The 15,036-nt window shown below is 53.7% G+C and overlaps 1 protein-coding gene across 8 annotated transcripts in view; it reads right to left on the bottom strand.

The window, feature by feature from the left end:
* Positions 1-1,982: 1,982 nt before the first annotated feature.
* TARS2 (threonyl-tRNA synthetase 2, mitochondrial) overlaps positions 1,983-15,036 on the bottom strand; it is a 36,490-nt gene continuing 23,436 nt past the window's right edge. For 2 of the 8 annotated variants that reach the window (XM_074980540.1, XM_074980539.1), the window contains 5 exons: positions 13,618-13,718; positions 9,986-10,090; positions 9,359-9,431; positions 9,171-9,285; positions 1,992-3,848 (listed from right to left, as the gene is read on the bottom strand). In XM_074980540.1, coding sequence (XP_074836641.1) covers positions 3,700-3,848; positions 9,171-9,285; positions 9,359-9,431; positions 9,986-10,090; positions 13,618-13,718 — 543 coding nt within the window. In that variant the 3' untranslated portion in view covers positions 1,992-3,699. Of the gene's footprint in view, positions 3,849-9,170; positions 9,286-9,358; positions 9,432-9,985; positions 10,091-13,617; positions 13,719-14,737; positions 14,812-15,036 lie in introns of those variants that run through there. The other 6 variants (XM_074980538.1, XM_074980542.1, XM_074980543.1 and 3 more) reach the window with 6 other exon arrangements.

The following is a 15,036-nucleotide window of genomic DNA, read 5'->3' as shown; positions in this document are numbered from 1 at the left end:
CAGAGACCGGCATGCAAATAACTCCTGGTAATTTGAATGACAGCAGATACATTCTCGGTCCACACTGACATACTGACGATGGAGAATCCATCACAACCCTTCAAAGCAGTTCCAAACATTAATTACCTGCACTGCTAAAAACCTCCAACTCATTTTCAGCCTAGATGTGTCCAGGATGCAGTTCCCTGTTCTAAGACTGGCCACAATGGATCGGACTAAGGGTCCACCTAGCCCAGGATCCTGACTTCCTACAGTGGCCAGCTTCAGGTGCCCCAGGGGGAGAGAACTGAACAATGATCCGTCCCATCAACCATTCCCACCCTCTGACAGAGGCTAGGGACACCATCCCAGCCCACCTGGCTAGCGGCCATTGATAGACTGAACGTCCATAAACGTATCTAGTTCTCTTTTGAACATTAGTCTTGACTTTCAAAACATCTTCTGGCAAAGAGTTTCACAGGCTGCCTATGCACTGTGTGAAGAAATACTTCCTTTTCTTCCTGTTAAACCTGCTGCTATTAATTTCATTTGGTGAACCCTAAGTTCTTGTGTTCTGGGAAAGAGCAAATATTTTCTCCAGGCCAGTCATGGTTTTAGAGACCTCTTCCAATTCCCCATTAGTCACCGCTTTTCCAAGATGAAAAGTCCCAGTTTTCTTCATCTGTCCCTTCCCCGGAAGCTGTTCCAAACTCCTAACCATTTGTTGCCCTTGCACGAGCCTTTTCCAATTCCAATGTTTGTTTTTTGAGACAAAGCAACCACATCTGCACACAGCATGCATGAGCTGGGCGTGCCATGGATTTACAGGCTCTCTTTCTTAAGGATTCCCAACCTTTTGCCTTTTCGATAGGCACTGCACACTGAGTGGATGTTTTCAGAGACCTATGCACAAAGAGGCCGAGATCTCTCTCCTGAAGGGCAACAGCTAATTTAGACCCGAAAGTTTTACACCTGTGGTTGGGATATTTCCCACATGCACTGCTTTGCATTTATCAACAGTGTATTTCACCTGCACGTACATCACCCCATCCTTGGAGTAACAGCATGGCCCTGCCCCACAGACGGGCTGTGAGGTTAAATTTATTACAGACCAAGGGGCTGAGATATTACAGGCACCAGAGCAGAACCTAACACTGACCCTGAGTAACTGCCAATGGATTCATGAGAGGCACATGTTCTCCCACAGCCAGCGACAGAACAGATGCAAAACCTGCCACCATATCCCACTGCTACGAGGATCACTACCTCCCACAGCGTATCTTTTGAAATCCGAGGGGCCCAGACATGCCGATCACAACAACTCATCCGCGCCCTAAATGCCTCATGAACAGCTACCAGTGTGAAGCTCACAGAGGAATACAATAAAAGACGAGCAGCATCCTCTGACTTGGGAGCGAACGCCTGTCATGAAGCAACCGCTTTATATCAGCCCTCAAAGAAAACCTGCTGGCTTTTTTCAAAAGACAAGCCTGGGATCTTAAATCCACAACTTCGCTAGTCCCTACAAATTAGACTGAACCAAAACAGAGGATTTATGGATTATCACAAGCTGTAACTCACCAGCCCCGCTTTTGTCCTGGGACAGCTGGAGCGTTAGCAGGCCCCTCTACCTTGAGCACTCCCTTAGAAGATTGGTAACTACTGTTCTGTTTGATCTTGCATTTAGCTGGGACATTTCAGTACCTTTCCTAGTGCGGAGGAAGGGCTCTGTCTCACCCAAAAGCTTGTCTCTCCCATCATCAAAAGTGAGTTCAGTGCACGATATTCTCTCCTCCACCTTGTCTGCCCTTGTGCTGCGAGTTACCACATCCCGTGTTCCACCCCAGAACTGGCTGCATCAACAGCCTGTGAAGGGGCTTAAAAAATCCTGTTGGCATTGATGATGTACTTGTGCTACTGCAGGGCCTCTAAGCCTCGAGCCAGATGCTATGCAAATGCAGTGGGACAGTCTCTTGTCCCATGATTTCCTGAGAAGTCTCCCCTCCATGTCCTGCTCCAGCTTATTCCCGCTTAGCTGAAGAGGCCCATGCACCAGGCAGCCTGGAGAGCTAAGGTTGCCCCCCTTGTTCCATTACCCACTGAGGCACCCTGGCTCTTGGGAAGGCCCCATCATTTCCTGACTCCCAGAGCAGACCCTCGAGGCTCGCTTGAGCAAGTCTCATGCACGTTCACAAGCACCAAAGTGCTCCATCAGCAGCCACAGATGGGAAAAGTACCACCCTACCACGGCCAGCATTGTGCAACCGTTACTCATGCCAGTGAGCAGCGGTGGTCAGCAAGACGGTCATGTTCGGAAGTGTTCACTACTGTGACTCGGGGTTGCACAAGACTGACTTTCCCGTGTGGCAAGTGCAGGAGAGCTCGTTTCTCTACCCAGCCAGTAAATCCAAAGGCCCAGCGCTGCCTGACCTCCCATGCAAAAGGGGACATGGCTGGGGGGCACAGCCTAGTGGTTAGCACGGGGGCCGGGAAACCCAGAGACTTTGATTCCATTCCCAGCTTCCTGTGTGACCTGGCACGACACCAGTGGTCTTGTCAAACAGGTGCAGTGGGGGCAAAAAGCTGTCCTTTAACCATGCCTCAGTTTACCCATCTATTAATGCTCAGGACCCCGGTGCACTAGGTGCTCCCCCCAGCTCTGAAGGGGGACAACTGAAGTGACTTACCCAATCACACAGCAACAAAGCTGGGAAGAAAAGCCACGTGGCTCCCGATGCTCAGTTCAACAGAACGTCAGGCTGCATCAGCCTTGCGGTACCGCCCCACACTCAGCGCCTTGTCTTGGAACAGCAGCCAGCCCCAGCTGTTGTGGCAGTGAATGTGGGCGTCTCTGTCCTGGGTGGAGCCCTGCCTACTAGACAGCACAGCCTTCCAGGGTAAAACAGGGGTACAGATACAGACCTACCTCCCAGGAGCAGGGAGGCTCCAACTAAATGTGTGAGGCCTGGCCTGGAGATCCTCAGATGAGAAGTAAAGGAGTGTGGCACCACTGCTACCACTCGCTGCTCCCGGCCTCAAACCGGCAGCTCCACGCTGGCGTGGCAGGGAAAGCCAATCCTCAAGCTGCTGCATTCGCTCCCGTCGGGCACCAGCAACTCAGAACCGAGCCCAGGGATAGAGAGCAGAGCATGAGAGGCCCTGCCAGCCAGCACTAACCACACGCTGCCTTGGCCTGCAAACACATTTTAATCAGCCATGGGGACCTGAGGTTGAGTGAGTGGCTGCAGCCAGCAGGCCGGGCATGTGTGGTCCAGGAACAGTCTTCCTCCAGCCAGGGGGGTCCAGCTCCTGCTACACTGCCATGTCAATGTGCATTTCCTCGTGCCCCCACTCAACAGGCCTGGTCTCTGGGTGTGGACAATGCTCCCGCAGAGCTCAGCCTGCGTAGCGTTTGCAGCACCAGAGCGTGGGCTCTGCTGGGGAGCAGGATAGCTGGCAGGGTAGCTGCTCCATGCAGAGGCTGCTCTGGGATACTGCAGGGCAGTACACATCTGGAGAAGCCTCCCTGTGCCAGGAGCAGCAGCTGGCCAGGACTAGTCGGAGAAGCCTGATGCCCGCTGGTAAGTTCAGGCCAATCCTACAGGACAGGCTGCTGGTGAAGGAGCAGACAATTCAGACGCCAACTCAGACCCGCAGCCACTCATTGCTGCCTGCTTCCCCCGGTGAGGTGACCCCACGACACAGCCTGTGGGGACTGGCTCAGAACAGCTCCTCGGCATTCCTGAGCCGGGCATCCCGCAGCTCCTGCAACCTGAGCAGCACCTCCTGCAGGCTGCGCTCGCCGTGCTGCCGGGCGTCCCGCGTGCGGACGTTCACCGTGCGGGTGGACAGCTCCTTCCTGCCAACGACTGCAAGGGAGACAGTGAGAGGCTGAGGCAGAGCAGACAACACAGGGAGACCCAAGGACACCACTTCCTCCCCAGCACAGTGCAGCCCTTGAAAAGCTCTGCTGCATGCAAACCCCTCTGCAAAATCCCCTGGGGTGTGGCCAGGGCATCAAAGCACCTGCACTCAGCAAGCCCCTCAGCAGCCGCCATCTCCCCCACAACCATAGATCTAGGAGGGCTGGGACCCAGCCCCTGGGCACTGCTGAAGGGGGGTGGGCTGCTGGGCGTGCGCCAGCACCACTAAGGAGTGACTGAACGAGAGCGCGGCGTTATGGCTCCATGGCATCATTACATCGCCTGTCACCCCCACGCTGGGTCAGCAGCCCCAGCAGAGGCTGAAACCTCCCATCCCACCCCTCCCATCTACCCTCTGGGTCTCTGAGGGGCAGGGCTGAGGCACGGTGGTGGTGGTGGGGAGGCACAGGGGTCGGGGAAGCCATTGCCCCACTGTGACCCAGGCTGCACCCCCTTGGTGGGCAGAGAATCCTGGGCACCCAGGCTTTCAAGCTCACACTTGCAGGAGACAGCAGCCGAGCCAGCACTGGGGGAAACTGCTGCAGCTCCCAGGCAGGGCAGTAGGAGGCATCCCACGCGCCCTAGGCTGCAGCCAGGCAGAGGCACACAGCGCCTTAGCAGCGACTGAGACCCAGCTGCTTCTCATGGGAAGCTGTGAGGTCCCAATCAACCCATGGCAACGGGATGAAGCAGCAAGCTAGGCCAGCGTTACCCGGAGCTCATCTCTGGACCCAGCACAGCCACAGTAATAAGGGAGCCCAGCGTGGTCTCTCCCACTGCCAGGCTCTGCGGGGAGCTGCAGCCTCCAAGTTCAGACGGGCAACTCGGCACTCCCTGGGGAAGTCTGAGTTTCCTGGATGAGCACAACCTTGGCTCAGGCCCTGGCAGGATCAGCTGGGACATGAGGCAGTGGGACTTGTTCAGACGCCGAGTTACGAGGCTGGCACAGGTGACAGGCGTAAGTCAGGGCCTGGGCTGGAAATCTCAACCGAGCCCAGACATTGATCTCAGCCTAACTTCTCCAAACATCAGGCTAGTGTCGGACCTGAATCACAGGCAGTTAGGACAGGAAGAGCCAGTCTGATCCCACTTCCCCACCAAGCCAGCACAGGTTCCTTCCCCCAGTGTCTGCAAGGCCTTTCGTAACACAGCCCAGGCCATGCTGCTTCCACCCCCACCCTCGGAGCACCCTTCTGCCAGGGATTATTAGTGCCCAAGAGCTTGTTAGGACACTAACGAGCCACAGAGACACTGCTTAGGCCCTGGAGAACTCCAGCCCCAGCCAGCTGCTGCTGTTTTCCAGCTCTCTGTGCCGCTTTTGGTGTCCCCCTGCCCCACAGGCAGCGAAGGAGTGCACAGAACTGAGCTCAGAAATTTGCTGGGGCCAGCCATGGGCAGGGCTGGTCTCCTTCCAGCTGCTAACAAGCAGGGAGGTGGAGGCAGGTGAGACCCTCCCACCAGACAGTCACACAATTCACATGCTCTCTCCCTTCTCGCTGCCTATGACAAAGGCAGCAGTGTTCCCTCCACTCTTCCCCACCCAAGCGGAACAAATCGTGTTACGGGCAGAGCCGGGGGCACTCTGTGACACGCCACTTTCATACCAGCACACGTAACTAAGTTCACGTGCCTGGAGCAGGGCAGGGGACAAAGGGCTGGGGCAGAGATTTGGGGTGCCAGGGCTCTGGCTGGGGGTGCAAACTATGGGGCTGGGAATGAGACGTTTGGGGCACAGAAGAGGGGCTCTGGGCCTGGCGGCAGGAGGGGGTACAAACTCTGGCATGCTTAGAGCTGCGGGGGTGAGGGGGCACTCAAAGTGGGGAAGTGGGTTGGACTGGGGCTTACTTAGGTAGCTCCCTGCTGGGGTCAGGACCACAGTGCACTAGGTGGGGTGAGCAGGGAGGGTCCCATCCTCCCAGCTGTGACAGCTTGGTGCTGGGGCCAATAGGAAAGGGCTCCCCCCCTGCCACCAGCTTCAGGGCTGCCGGGAGAGATCTCTCCCTGCTGCAGCCCCGAGTCCTCGTGCAGGGCTTCAAGGCAAGCTGCACAGTCACACAGCCCAGGGGAACTCAGCATAGCAATGACAAGTCCTTCCATTTGTGGGCAATTGGCCACAGGCTGCACCCCCAGCCAGACAGCCTGAGCCTCAGGCTCTGCTACCTTAGATGGGTTAGCTGAGCTGGCCAGTTAGCTGAGTCACTCACATGGGGCAGGGGGAGGCAGAGCTGTCTGTTTTTGACGGGATGGTGACAAGTCACAAGCAGTGCAACCGGCTCTGACTAAGCCAAAGGTTCCCCATTTTTCCTAGCCCCTCAGGGACGGGAGGGTGCATATGGGTGCGTTCAGAGCACAGGCCTGGCTCCCAAACATCATCCTCCCCCCTTAAACATCTGCCACCCAGCAGGGCAGCTTTGTCATGGGAGAAACCGACAAGAAACCCAAGGGAGACTACCAGGCCCGCCTGGCCCAGCTGAGCGAAGGGCAACTGGGACAGTAAGGGGAGTGAACTAGATGGAAATGAAGGTGTAAAAAGTCTGAGGGCTTTGGGTACCCAGCTCCCACTGGCTGGGTGTTCAAACTCCTTAGACAGCTCAAACAATAGTACCTACACATCCGTGTGTGCGCGCGCACACGCGGTAGCTACAGCTCGCCTGCTGACTCAGCACTGCCTATACGGCTATGGGGTATGAATTCTTCACGTCCCTGAGGGCTGCTGTTAAAAGCAATATAGGTCTGTAGCACAGACCAGACCTCAGGAAAGTGGCGTTCCAGCCCAGCTCTGCCACTGCCGCCTTAGGTGAATGCAGGCAAGTCACACCCTCTCCTGTGCCTCAGTTTCCCCATCTGTAAAACAGGCTAATGACCAGTCCTCCCTCGTAAAGCAGGCGCACACTGCCCAGAGGAGCAGACCTAGGGATTATCATTAATCTGACACCCTCTCAAACTTCTGACCTTAACGCCTCTGGCCCCCATGAATCCTCTCCCCATTCAGTTCAGCGCATGACAGAGGAGTCAGCACTCCTGGGCTCTGTTCTCACTTCTGCCACTGACTCACTAGAGGAGACAAACATTACAGGAGCAGGTGCAGAGAGCTGGAAAGAAGTTTCCAGCCTGGGGCGTGGCCGTCCCCAGGCCAAACATGCCAGCAGCCCACACCTTACCACAAGCACTTCACTCCCTGGGAGAGCGCTGCATGAGGTCACCCTTAAGAGCCGGCCCCTCACGGCCGAGTACAGGACCCAGCCTGGAGGCACATCAGTCACTGGGGTCAGAGAGGGTTTTGGCATTCCATCTCATCTCCCCGCCCCCATCTCTTAGGCTTTCCTCCCTCAGGGCCCCACACTCCCTGCAGGGCTGGGGGCCAGACCCTGCTGCCTCTGGCTCCCCCGTTGTTCCTCCTCTTGATCCTGAGGAGTGGGCAATTTGCTTGCAGTGCGGCAGCCTATGAGGAGGGATTTGAGGCCCTCAGCTGGAACCAGGCTAACCCAGGACAGTCATTACACTTGTAGGGCCTGGTACCTCATGGGGCCACTAGAGCCATATGAAGGGGGCCTCCCTGCGGGTGGAAACAACCCCCTAAGAATCCTCCTTCCATGAGGCCTCTGCATCTATCCTGTGATAGAGGGGTCAGATGAAGGGCACAGCCAGAGCGTGCTGGACTACAATTAGGCCCTGCTTCCCGAGGGTCAGGGGAGCAGAACATGAGTTAGAGCAGCCTTAGGGTCACAGTCTCTGTGTTCTACCGTAATATCCCTAGTTCGAGGTCTCAAATAGATGCTGTTACTTGTTTCATCTGTGCCTGCTGGGGCCTGAGTAACTGAGACAGGGGCTGAAAGAATGTAAAAGGGTTGGACAAGCAGGGAAGGGCTGGAGACTCCAGCCAGTGAGGGGAAGGGCACAGGGTTGTATTACATGTGAAGAGCATTCATCTGGAGATGAAAGAAATCACACAGGCCCAAGGAGGCATGTTCCTGACCCCCATGGGATAAGCAGTACCCAAAGTTGCCTTGGCAGAGAGGGCCCTAAATCTCTACAACCAGCTTACTAGTGATTTACATGGGGAGTGGGGTGGGATTTAGGGGAGCGGCTGCCACGGTCACAGCAGATGTTGGAGGATGGGGTTGGCAGAGGAAAGGCCAGTCAGCAGGCGACACTGGGGAGCCACACACAATAACTGAACCTGAATTAAACAGCACGTTCATTGGCTGAAGGCAGAGCCAGCCTGGCCACCTTCCCTAAGTACCCTGGTACTACACGGTGCAGCTGGGCTGGAAGGGAGCTGGATGGCTAGCACACGGCTGGGATTCAGGAGAGCTGGGTTCAAATATTGGTTCTGCCACAGACATCCTTAATGTCTCCAGGCCTCAGTCCACACCCTCATAAAATGTGGAGAATAAACCTTCAGTTAGGCAGCTCTCGGGGGCAGGGACTGACTGGCTCTATAAGCAGTGCCCAGCATGGTGGGGCCTTGATCTGAATTAGAGCAGCCTAAGGGTCGCTCTGAGTCAGGGCCTCTGCTGTAATACACCTAGCCCAATGTCTCTCCTAGCTCCTGTAACTCACTTCACCAGGGCTAGTCACTGCCTTTGTGGAACTAGGGGAGGTGGGCTTAGTAGCCTCTGCCCCTCAAAGCCTCAAGGGCTGTTGGGAGGGTTAGGTAAAGGACCCCTGGAAAGGGCTCTCTGACCCTCAGGAGCTACACAAGAGATTAGAGCAGAGTAGAGCCAGCTCCCTACAGGGGCAGAGCCATGCAACCTACAGCCCCTGCAGCCAACACACCGGATTATCCTCTTGCTCTGCACAGAGGTCAACAGACCCAGCCTGAGGAGACTCCAGGGAAAAAAGAACCTGGCCAGGAGCTGTTCCTCTGCTGATGGGGAGCAGGGGGGGGGGGGGGGGGGCGAGCATTCCCCACCCCTCTGCTCTAGTCTCTGCCCCTTCCAGCCCAGATCCAGGGTGCACATGAGTAAATTCTGGGGCCTGCGAGTGATGGATGTTGCCATAGAAATGGCAGCATTCCCCGCCTCTGCCCCACAAGGGAGGAGGAACCTGTGCACAAGAGTCCTTCCAGCCGTGGCTCAAACAGGTGGCAGTGGGAGCTGCAGCTTCTGGAGAGCTGAGAGTAACTGTGCTTTACGGCGACACGCCATATTCGGGGAAGTGCAATCCAGCCCGTCTGTGCCCCACGCACAGCTGTCCGGCTGCACTGGGGCATGTGCCTCCAGGGGCAGCTCGGCTGAGGCCGTTCTGGGAAGCCCTCACTCTTACCCAGCTGGAAGTTGTAGTGATCCAGCTGAGCCTTCCGGATCTTCCGGTTCAGCGTGGTGCCCCAGTCGGCGTCGACGTCAGCCATGAACCCCGCCTGGTGGAACGTCTCGCGGACCTGAGACACAAAGGCCCGGGTCAGTGATTCATGCCACAAATAGCACAGGTCGGGGCTGTATCTTGCCACTCACCTCATGGGCGTAGGCCTCCGCATCAGGCCCCACCGGGATCACAATGACTTGGCAAGGGGACAGCCAGAGGGGCCTGCAAAGGGAGTGAGCGGCTGAGTTCCCTTCACTACATTACAGGAACCCTCTCCTCCCCCTGCCCGGTGTTTTGCTGCTGCGGAGTCCTGCTCACAAGAGCTTTGTCCATCCTTCCAGGCCAATACAGAAAGGGTCACTAATGCACAGGCAGGAGCAGCTGGCTCTCTGCCATGACTGAACCTGCAAAATGCATCAAAAAGCACAGGTGGTCCCAAGGCTTAAGTGACCTGCCTATCACCATGGAGAGCTGGGAACAGACCCCCAAGCCTCTCTGCTGTGCACAAGACCATGCTGCACCCCAGAGGGTGAGCCCTGGACATCTGGGTGTTCTTCCTGAGTCCCTGCTGGAATCCCTTAATTGTAAATGTATGCTCAGAAACACAGTAACCGGCTCCCATGCAAATCATGGGAAAGCTGGATGTGGAGATTTGGGGCCACCTGTGGCAAGCCAGTTTGGTGAACCACAATGACAGTGGAAGCGAACACCTGGCAAGGAACCACAGGGCCAGGGAATCCCAACTCAGGGCAAGGAGCCAGAGAGACTCTCCTCACCACTTCCGGCCGTAGTTCTCAGCCAGGACAGCCAGCATCCTCTCCGCAGAACCCAGCACTGCCCGGTGGATCATCACCGGCCGCTCAGGCGTGCTGCCATCTTTGCTGTGGTTGAAAAGGATCATGGGAAGCAGTCAGAGTGCAGGGCCACAAGCCCCAGGGTCTGACATGACACAGAACAGGAGGCAATAGTCAGAGTTCAGGGGCTGACTCCTCTCCCTGCAATGTGTTTACATTTGACAGAGATGCCACTTGAAGTTGCTATAGCAAGAGAGGGGTTTTAGGTGATGTAATTCAAGAGCCCTTGCAGGATGAGGTTACTTTTCCCCCTCAGCCACTCCTGGGGTTTTCACAGGCAGTTCCCTTTGAGACAGTTGCTCACGTCAAAACACCCCAAAGGACATGGAAATGTCAGCCTCTCCCTTCACCCACTTGCCCACCACGTAACTGCAGCTACCTCTAGGGCGAGACAGTGGCACCACACTTTGCCAAACCCCACTCGGTTCTCAGCTCAAAAGAGGAAGTGAATTAATTTCCAGCTAATGGCAAACATGAAGTTCTGGGGCAGGTCTCATGCGTCAGCTCTTCTGGTACAATGCCAGGAGACCAGGGTTATCACTTCAGCTCTTGCAAAATGTACCAGGTGTAGTCAGATCTTTAATGAAGGGTGCAAAACTGCTAAAGTGGGAGTCTCCTAAATTCCCAGTGAGGACAGAGCTCTGCTCCTGGGGACATCAGTAGGAATTTGGCCAGCAACGTCAAGGGGAGCCAGGGGAGGTCGACAGAGTCTATGAAAATTCTACTACCCTGACCCAGTCCCCTATTTATCTTGGAAGTGCCTCACACTGCAGGAAAAGAAAACCGATACGTATAGGGCACTTTATGCCACAAGGATCCCACAGTGCCTACTGACCTTGTTTTTCAAACCTAGGGCACGTTGTATTGTGATCCTGTCACATGCCACTTAAATATGGCCACCTCTGTGGTGGAACACAACAGCCACTGAACAGCACATGGCAAGTTAGGATGGGAAGTGAAGAATGTGAACAAAATGGCCAGGAGCTATGTGAAACTGGAAATGAGAAGGTTTCTAACCTCCCATGGAGAGAGGGACTGGACCAGCCTACCACAGGGGGCCAGAGGGTAACGACCTAACTAGCTGGAAGCTAAAATCATAGAACACTAGGACTGGAAGGGACCTTGAGAGGACATCGAGTGCAGCCCCCTGACCTCACGACAGGACCAAGTACTGTCTACACCATCCCCGACAGACATCTATAATCTGTTTTTAAATATCTCCAGCGATGGAGATTCCACAACCTCCCTTGGCAATGATGTATTGCAGTGTGTGACCACCCTGACAGTTAGGAACTTTTTCCTAATGTCCAATCTAAACCTCCCTTGCTGCAGTTTAAGCCCATTGCTTCTTGTTCTATCCTCAGCGGCCAGAACAAGAAGTTTCTCCCTCCTCCTTATGACACCCTTTTAGATACCTGAAAACTGCTATTATGTCCCCACTCAATCTTCTTTCTTCCAAACTAAACAAGCCTGATTCTTTCAGCCTTTCTTCATAGCTCATGTTCTCTAGACCTTTGATCATTCTTGTTGCTCTTTTCTGCGCCCTTTCCAATTTCCCCACATCTTTCTTGAAATGTGGTGCCCAGAACTTGAGTTGTTTGTGAATGAGATGGTAGGAGAGGGTAGTCTGGGACAGCGGAGGACTGACTCACTGACCCATGAGGTGCCTTTCAATCCTACATTTCTAAAAACAACATAACCAGGTGCAAAGGCGGGGGGACTCAGGCATCATTTGGCCTGGACTAGGGTTGTATTGTCCACTGGTGGTTATTAAAACCCTTGGGGCTGGACTTGTTGATAGGGGCTCAGGGAGACTGGGAACCCAAACTGATTATCTTCCCAGCTCCTTTGGGCTCCTGGGAAATCCAGAGGTCATTGTGCCTTTTGCTAACGGGAGGGCTACCATCTTGGCTGGCACACAAAGGATTGAACTGGGACCTCTAGATGTTCAGAAAGCCTTTGCTAAGGTCCTTCACCAGAAACTGCGAACCAAAATGAATATGCACTGGATAAGGGTGAAGGTTCCCTCGTGGATCAATAACTAGGTAAAAGATAGGGAACACTGGGTATGAAGAGCAGGCCAGTTTTCAGGGTGGAGAGAAATAAATACCAGGGTCCTCCAGGGACCAGAGTACTGCTCAACATACTCCTAACCGAGCTGTGAAAAAGGGCTAAACAACGAGGTGGTAAAGTTTGCAGACGATACAAAATAAATTAAGATAGTTAAGTCCAAAGCAGACTGTGCACAGTTACAAAGGGATCTCACAAAACTGGGCAACAAAAAGCAGGTGAAATTCAATGTTGACAAAGGCAAAGAACGCACATTAGAAAAATATAGCCTCAACTATGCATACAAAATGATGGAGCCTAAACCAGCTGTTACTACCCAAGGAAGATCTTGGAGTCTTTGTGAGCAGTTCTTGCTCATTGTGCTGTGGCAGTCAAGATAACATCATGTTAGGAACCATTAGGAGCAGGACAGATGGTCAACTTAGAGAATATCATATTGTCACTATGTAAGCCATGGTACGTCCACACCTTGAATATTGCAGGCAGTTCTGGGCACCTCATTTCAAGAAAGATGTAGTTGGGTTGCAAAACAAAGGACTCAGAAGGGCAACAAAAATGGTTACAGGTAAGGAACAGCTTCTACATGAAAATAAATTACCAAGACTGGGACCATTCATCTTCAGAAAAAGAAGGATAAGAGCTGACACAACAGAAGTCTGTAAAATCAACACTGATGTGGAGAAAGTGAACAGGGAAGTGTTATTGACACCCTCATGTAACACAAGTGTCAGCAGACAGCAAATGACATTAACAGGCAGCAGGTTTAAAACATACACAAGGGATAACTTCATTCAACACACAGCCAACATGAGGAGTGTTGTGAAGGCGTAAATTATGAGCGGGAAGACAGGTCCGCCTATTAGCCAAGATGGTCAAAGAGGCAGCCCCCGGTTCTGGGTGTCCTTAAACCTCCGACTGCTAGAAACTAGGACAGGCGAACACAGGACCGATCACTCGATACTTGCTCTGTTCTGTTCATTTCCTCTAAAGCACCTAGCACCAGCGAGGAAGACAGGACGCTGTGCCTGATGGACCATTGGTCTGACCTGGGTCCTTAAGGTTTTTAAAAGCATGAGCCAAAGCTTCCTTGCAGAGGCTGTAAGAGACTCCTGTCCTCCAGGGATCAGGCACTGACAGCGGGCACAACACACAGTCACCACCAGGCTACAGCAAGACTACAACCCTTCCAAAGCTACCCCCACCCCACGATCTGGCCAGGATGTTGCGTTTAAGGGGCTGGGGGTGTAAATCTCCCTTGGGATAGTCTGCTGTGCACCAAGCATCCATGCAGCCCTTGCTACCAGCACTACAAGTTTCCTATCTAATGTGCTTTGACGGGTGGGCGGGTCCAAGCACCCTATGAAATGTCAATGCCCAGCAGCAGGCTAGCACAGGGTTGGTTTACACTCTGGCGTGTTGCAGACACACTGAACAGACAAGCGCACAGGAGCCTCACGTGGAGACTCCACCAGGTGCTGCTGTACCTGCTGTACGTCAGGTCGAACCTGATGGGCATCTGGAAATCCAGCTGGATGGTGGCACACTGGTGGAATCGGCCCAGGGCATCCTTGATCTGAACGTCGATCTGAAACAGAGCCCAGAACCACGAGTCACCTATTTCACCACAGCTCTGGGCCCTCGTGGAACCGCGAATGGCGGGGACAGCACTGTACACAGAACCCCACCTCCATGGAGACACAACTCAGCTTCTTCATACAGGGACAGGGTCATTAACCTTTACTCCTCCCTGCTATTTATGGCTACAGCAGAAGCAGTGACACAGGGTGAGTATTTCCAGACCAGCAGTGATAAACCCAGATAAACAACCCAGGCTACAACCTCAGCTCCATTTGCTGATTAAGTCCCAGGAAACACCTAGCACTTGGCTGATCCTTTGTTTGCTAGGACGAGGACACAGCCCTGGGTTTGCAAAGAATCATTTTTCACGCCCACAACAGAGACACATTCCCACAAAGCAGCCCAGAATTTACCATTAAAAGACTCCTTAAAAAATCTGCAAAGTTTTCACTCAGCATTATAGGCTGTGACGTTCAAAAGGGATTTACACTCCTCCGCCCCAAGCAGCATTCCCTTTAATGTTTTCCATTGATGAGTGGAATAAATTTTGTTCTATGCATCAAGGCACGTGCAGATGCACACCACCAATAGAAACACACGCTGCTCACAGTGGGCGCTCTGCTAATCAGCTGGGTGGTACCTGAATCTCTCCTGGGCAGCCGCCAAGCACTTACCTTACAGGGAACACTGCCCCTAAACCAGTGGTGCTGGGATCCCAGCATCAAGCCATTTTAACAGCTGTACACTGGTCATTTGGGAACCCTGTTTCCAAAGATTTATTGCAGACTCTTGCACAGCAATGAGCCGAGCCCCAGGGGGACACTGACTAAAGTTTACTTTAATGGGGAAAGTCCAAAAGTCACCGCTTTTGGCTCTCAGAAACCACAGCTGAGACAGATGGAGCCTGAGGATCAATTCTGCAGCTTCTTGCACATTCCACAAGAAACTTGTGTGACTGATCCTGTAGATCCCCGCACAGAGGTGAGATCCCTGTGTAAGCCTTGGCAGAATGAAGCCCTTAGTCACCTGGATTAAATCTCACGTTTGCTGATCCTCTGTATGGATGTAAACACAGCATCATCCCCAGGAACTGCGTTAACCTTTATGAATGGAGACATTTTCTAAATGAATTAAAATCACAGCCAGTTTTAAGATGCCAGCATAAGCCTGTTGTGCCAAGCTCGCCAGTACTTCCCATCCCTAGAGCTCTGTGCTTCATGATGGATGTCTCATGAATCTTAGCTCAACAGCACATGTTGGGTTTGACATAGGAATCATTGGTTGAGTTCTCTGGACCATGTCAGGCAGGAAGTCAGACAAGAGAA

The sequence above is a fragment of the Carettochelys insculpta genome, chromosome 30 (genome assembly GCF_033958435.1).
Source record: "Carettochelys insculpta isolate YL-2023 chromosome 30, ASM3395843v1, whole genome shotgun sequence".
NCBI classification, from domain to species: Eukaryota; Metazoa; Chordata; order Testudines; family Carettochelyidae; genus Carettochelys; species Carettochelys insculpta.
The sequence above is the reverse complement of the archived record's forward strand: the minus strand, read 5'-3'. Positions and strand labels throughout refer to the sequence as shown.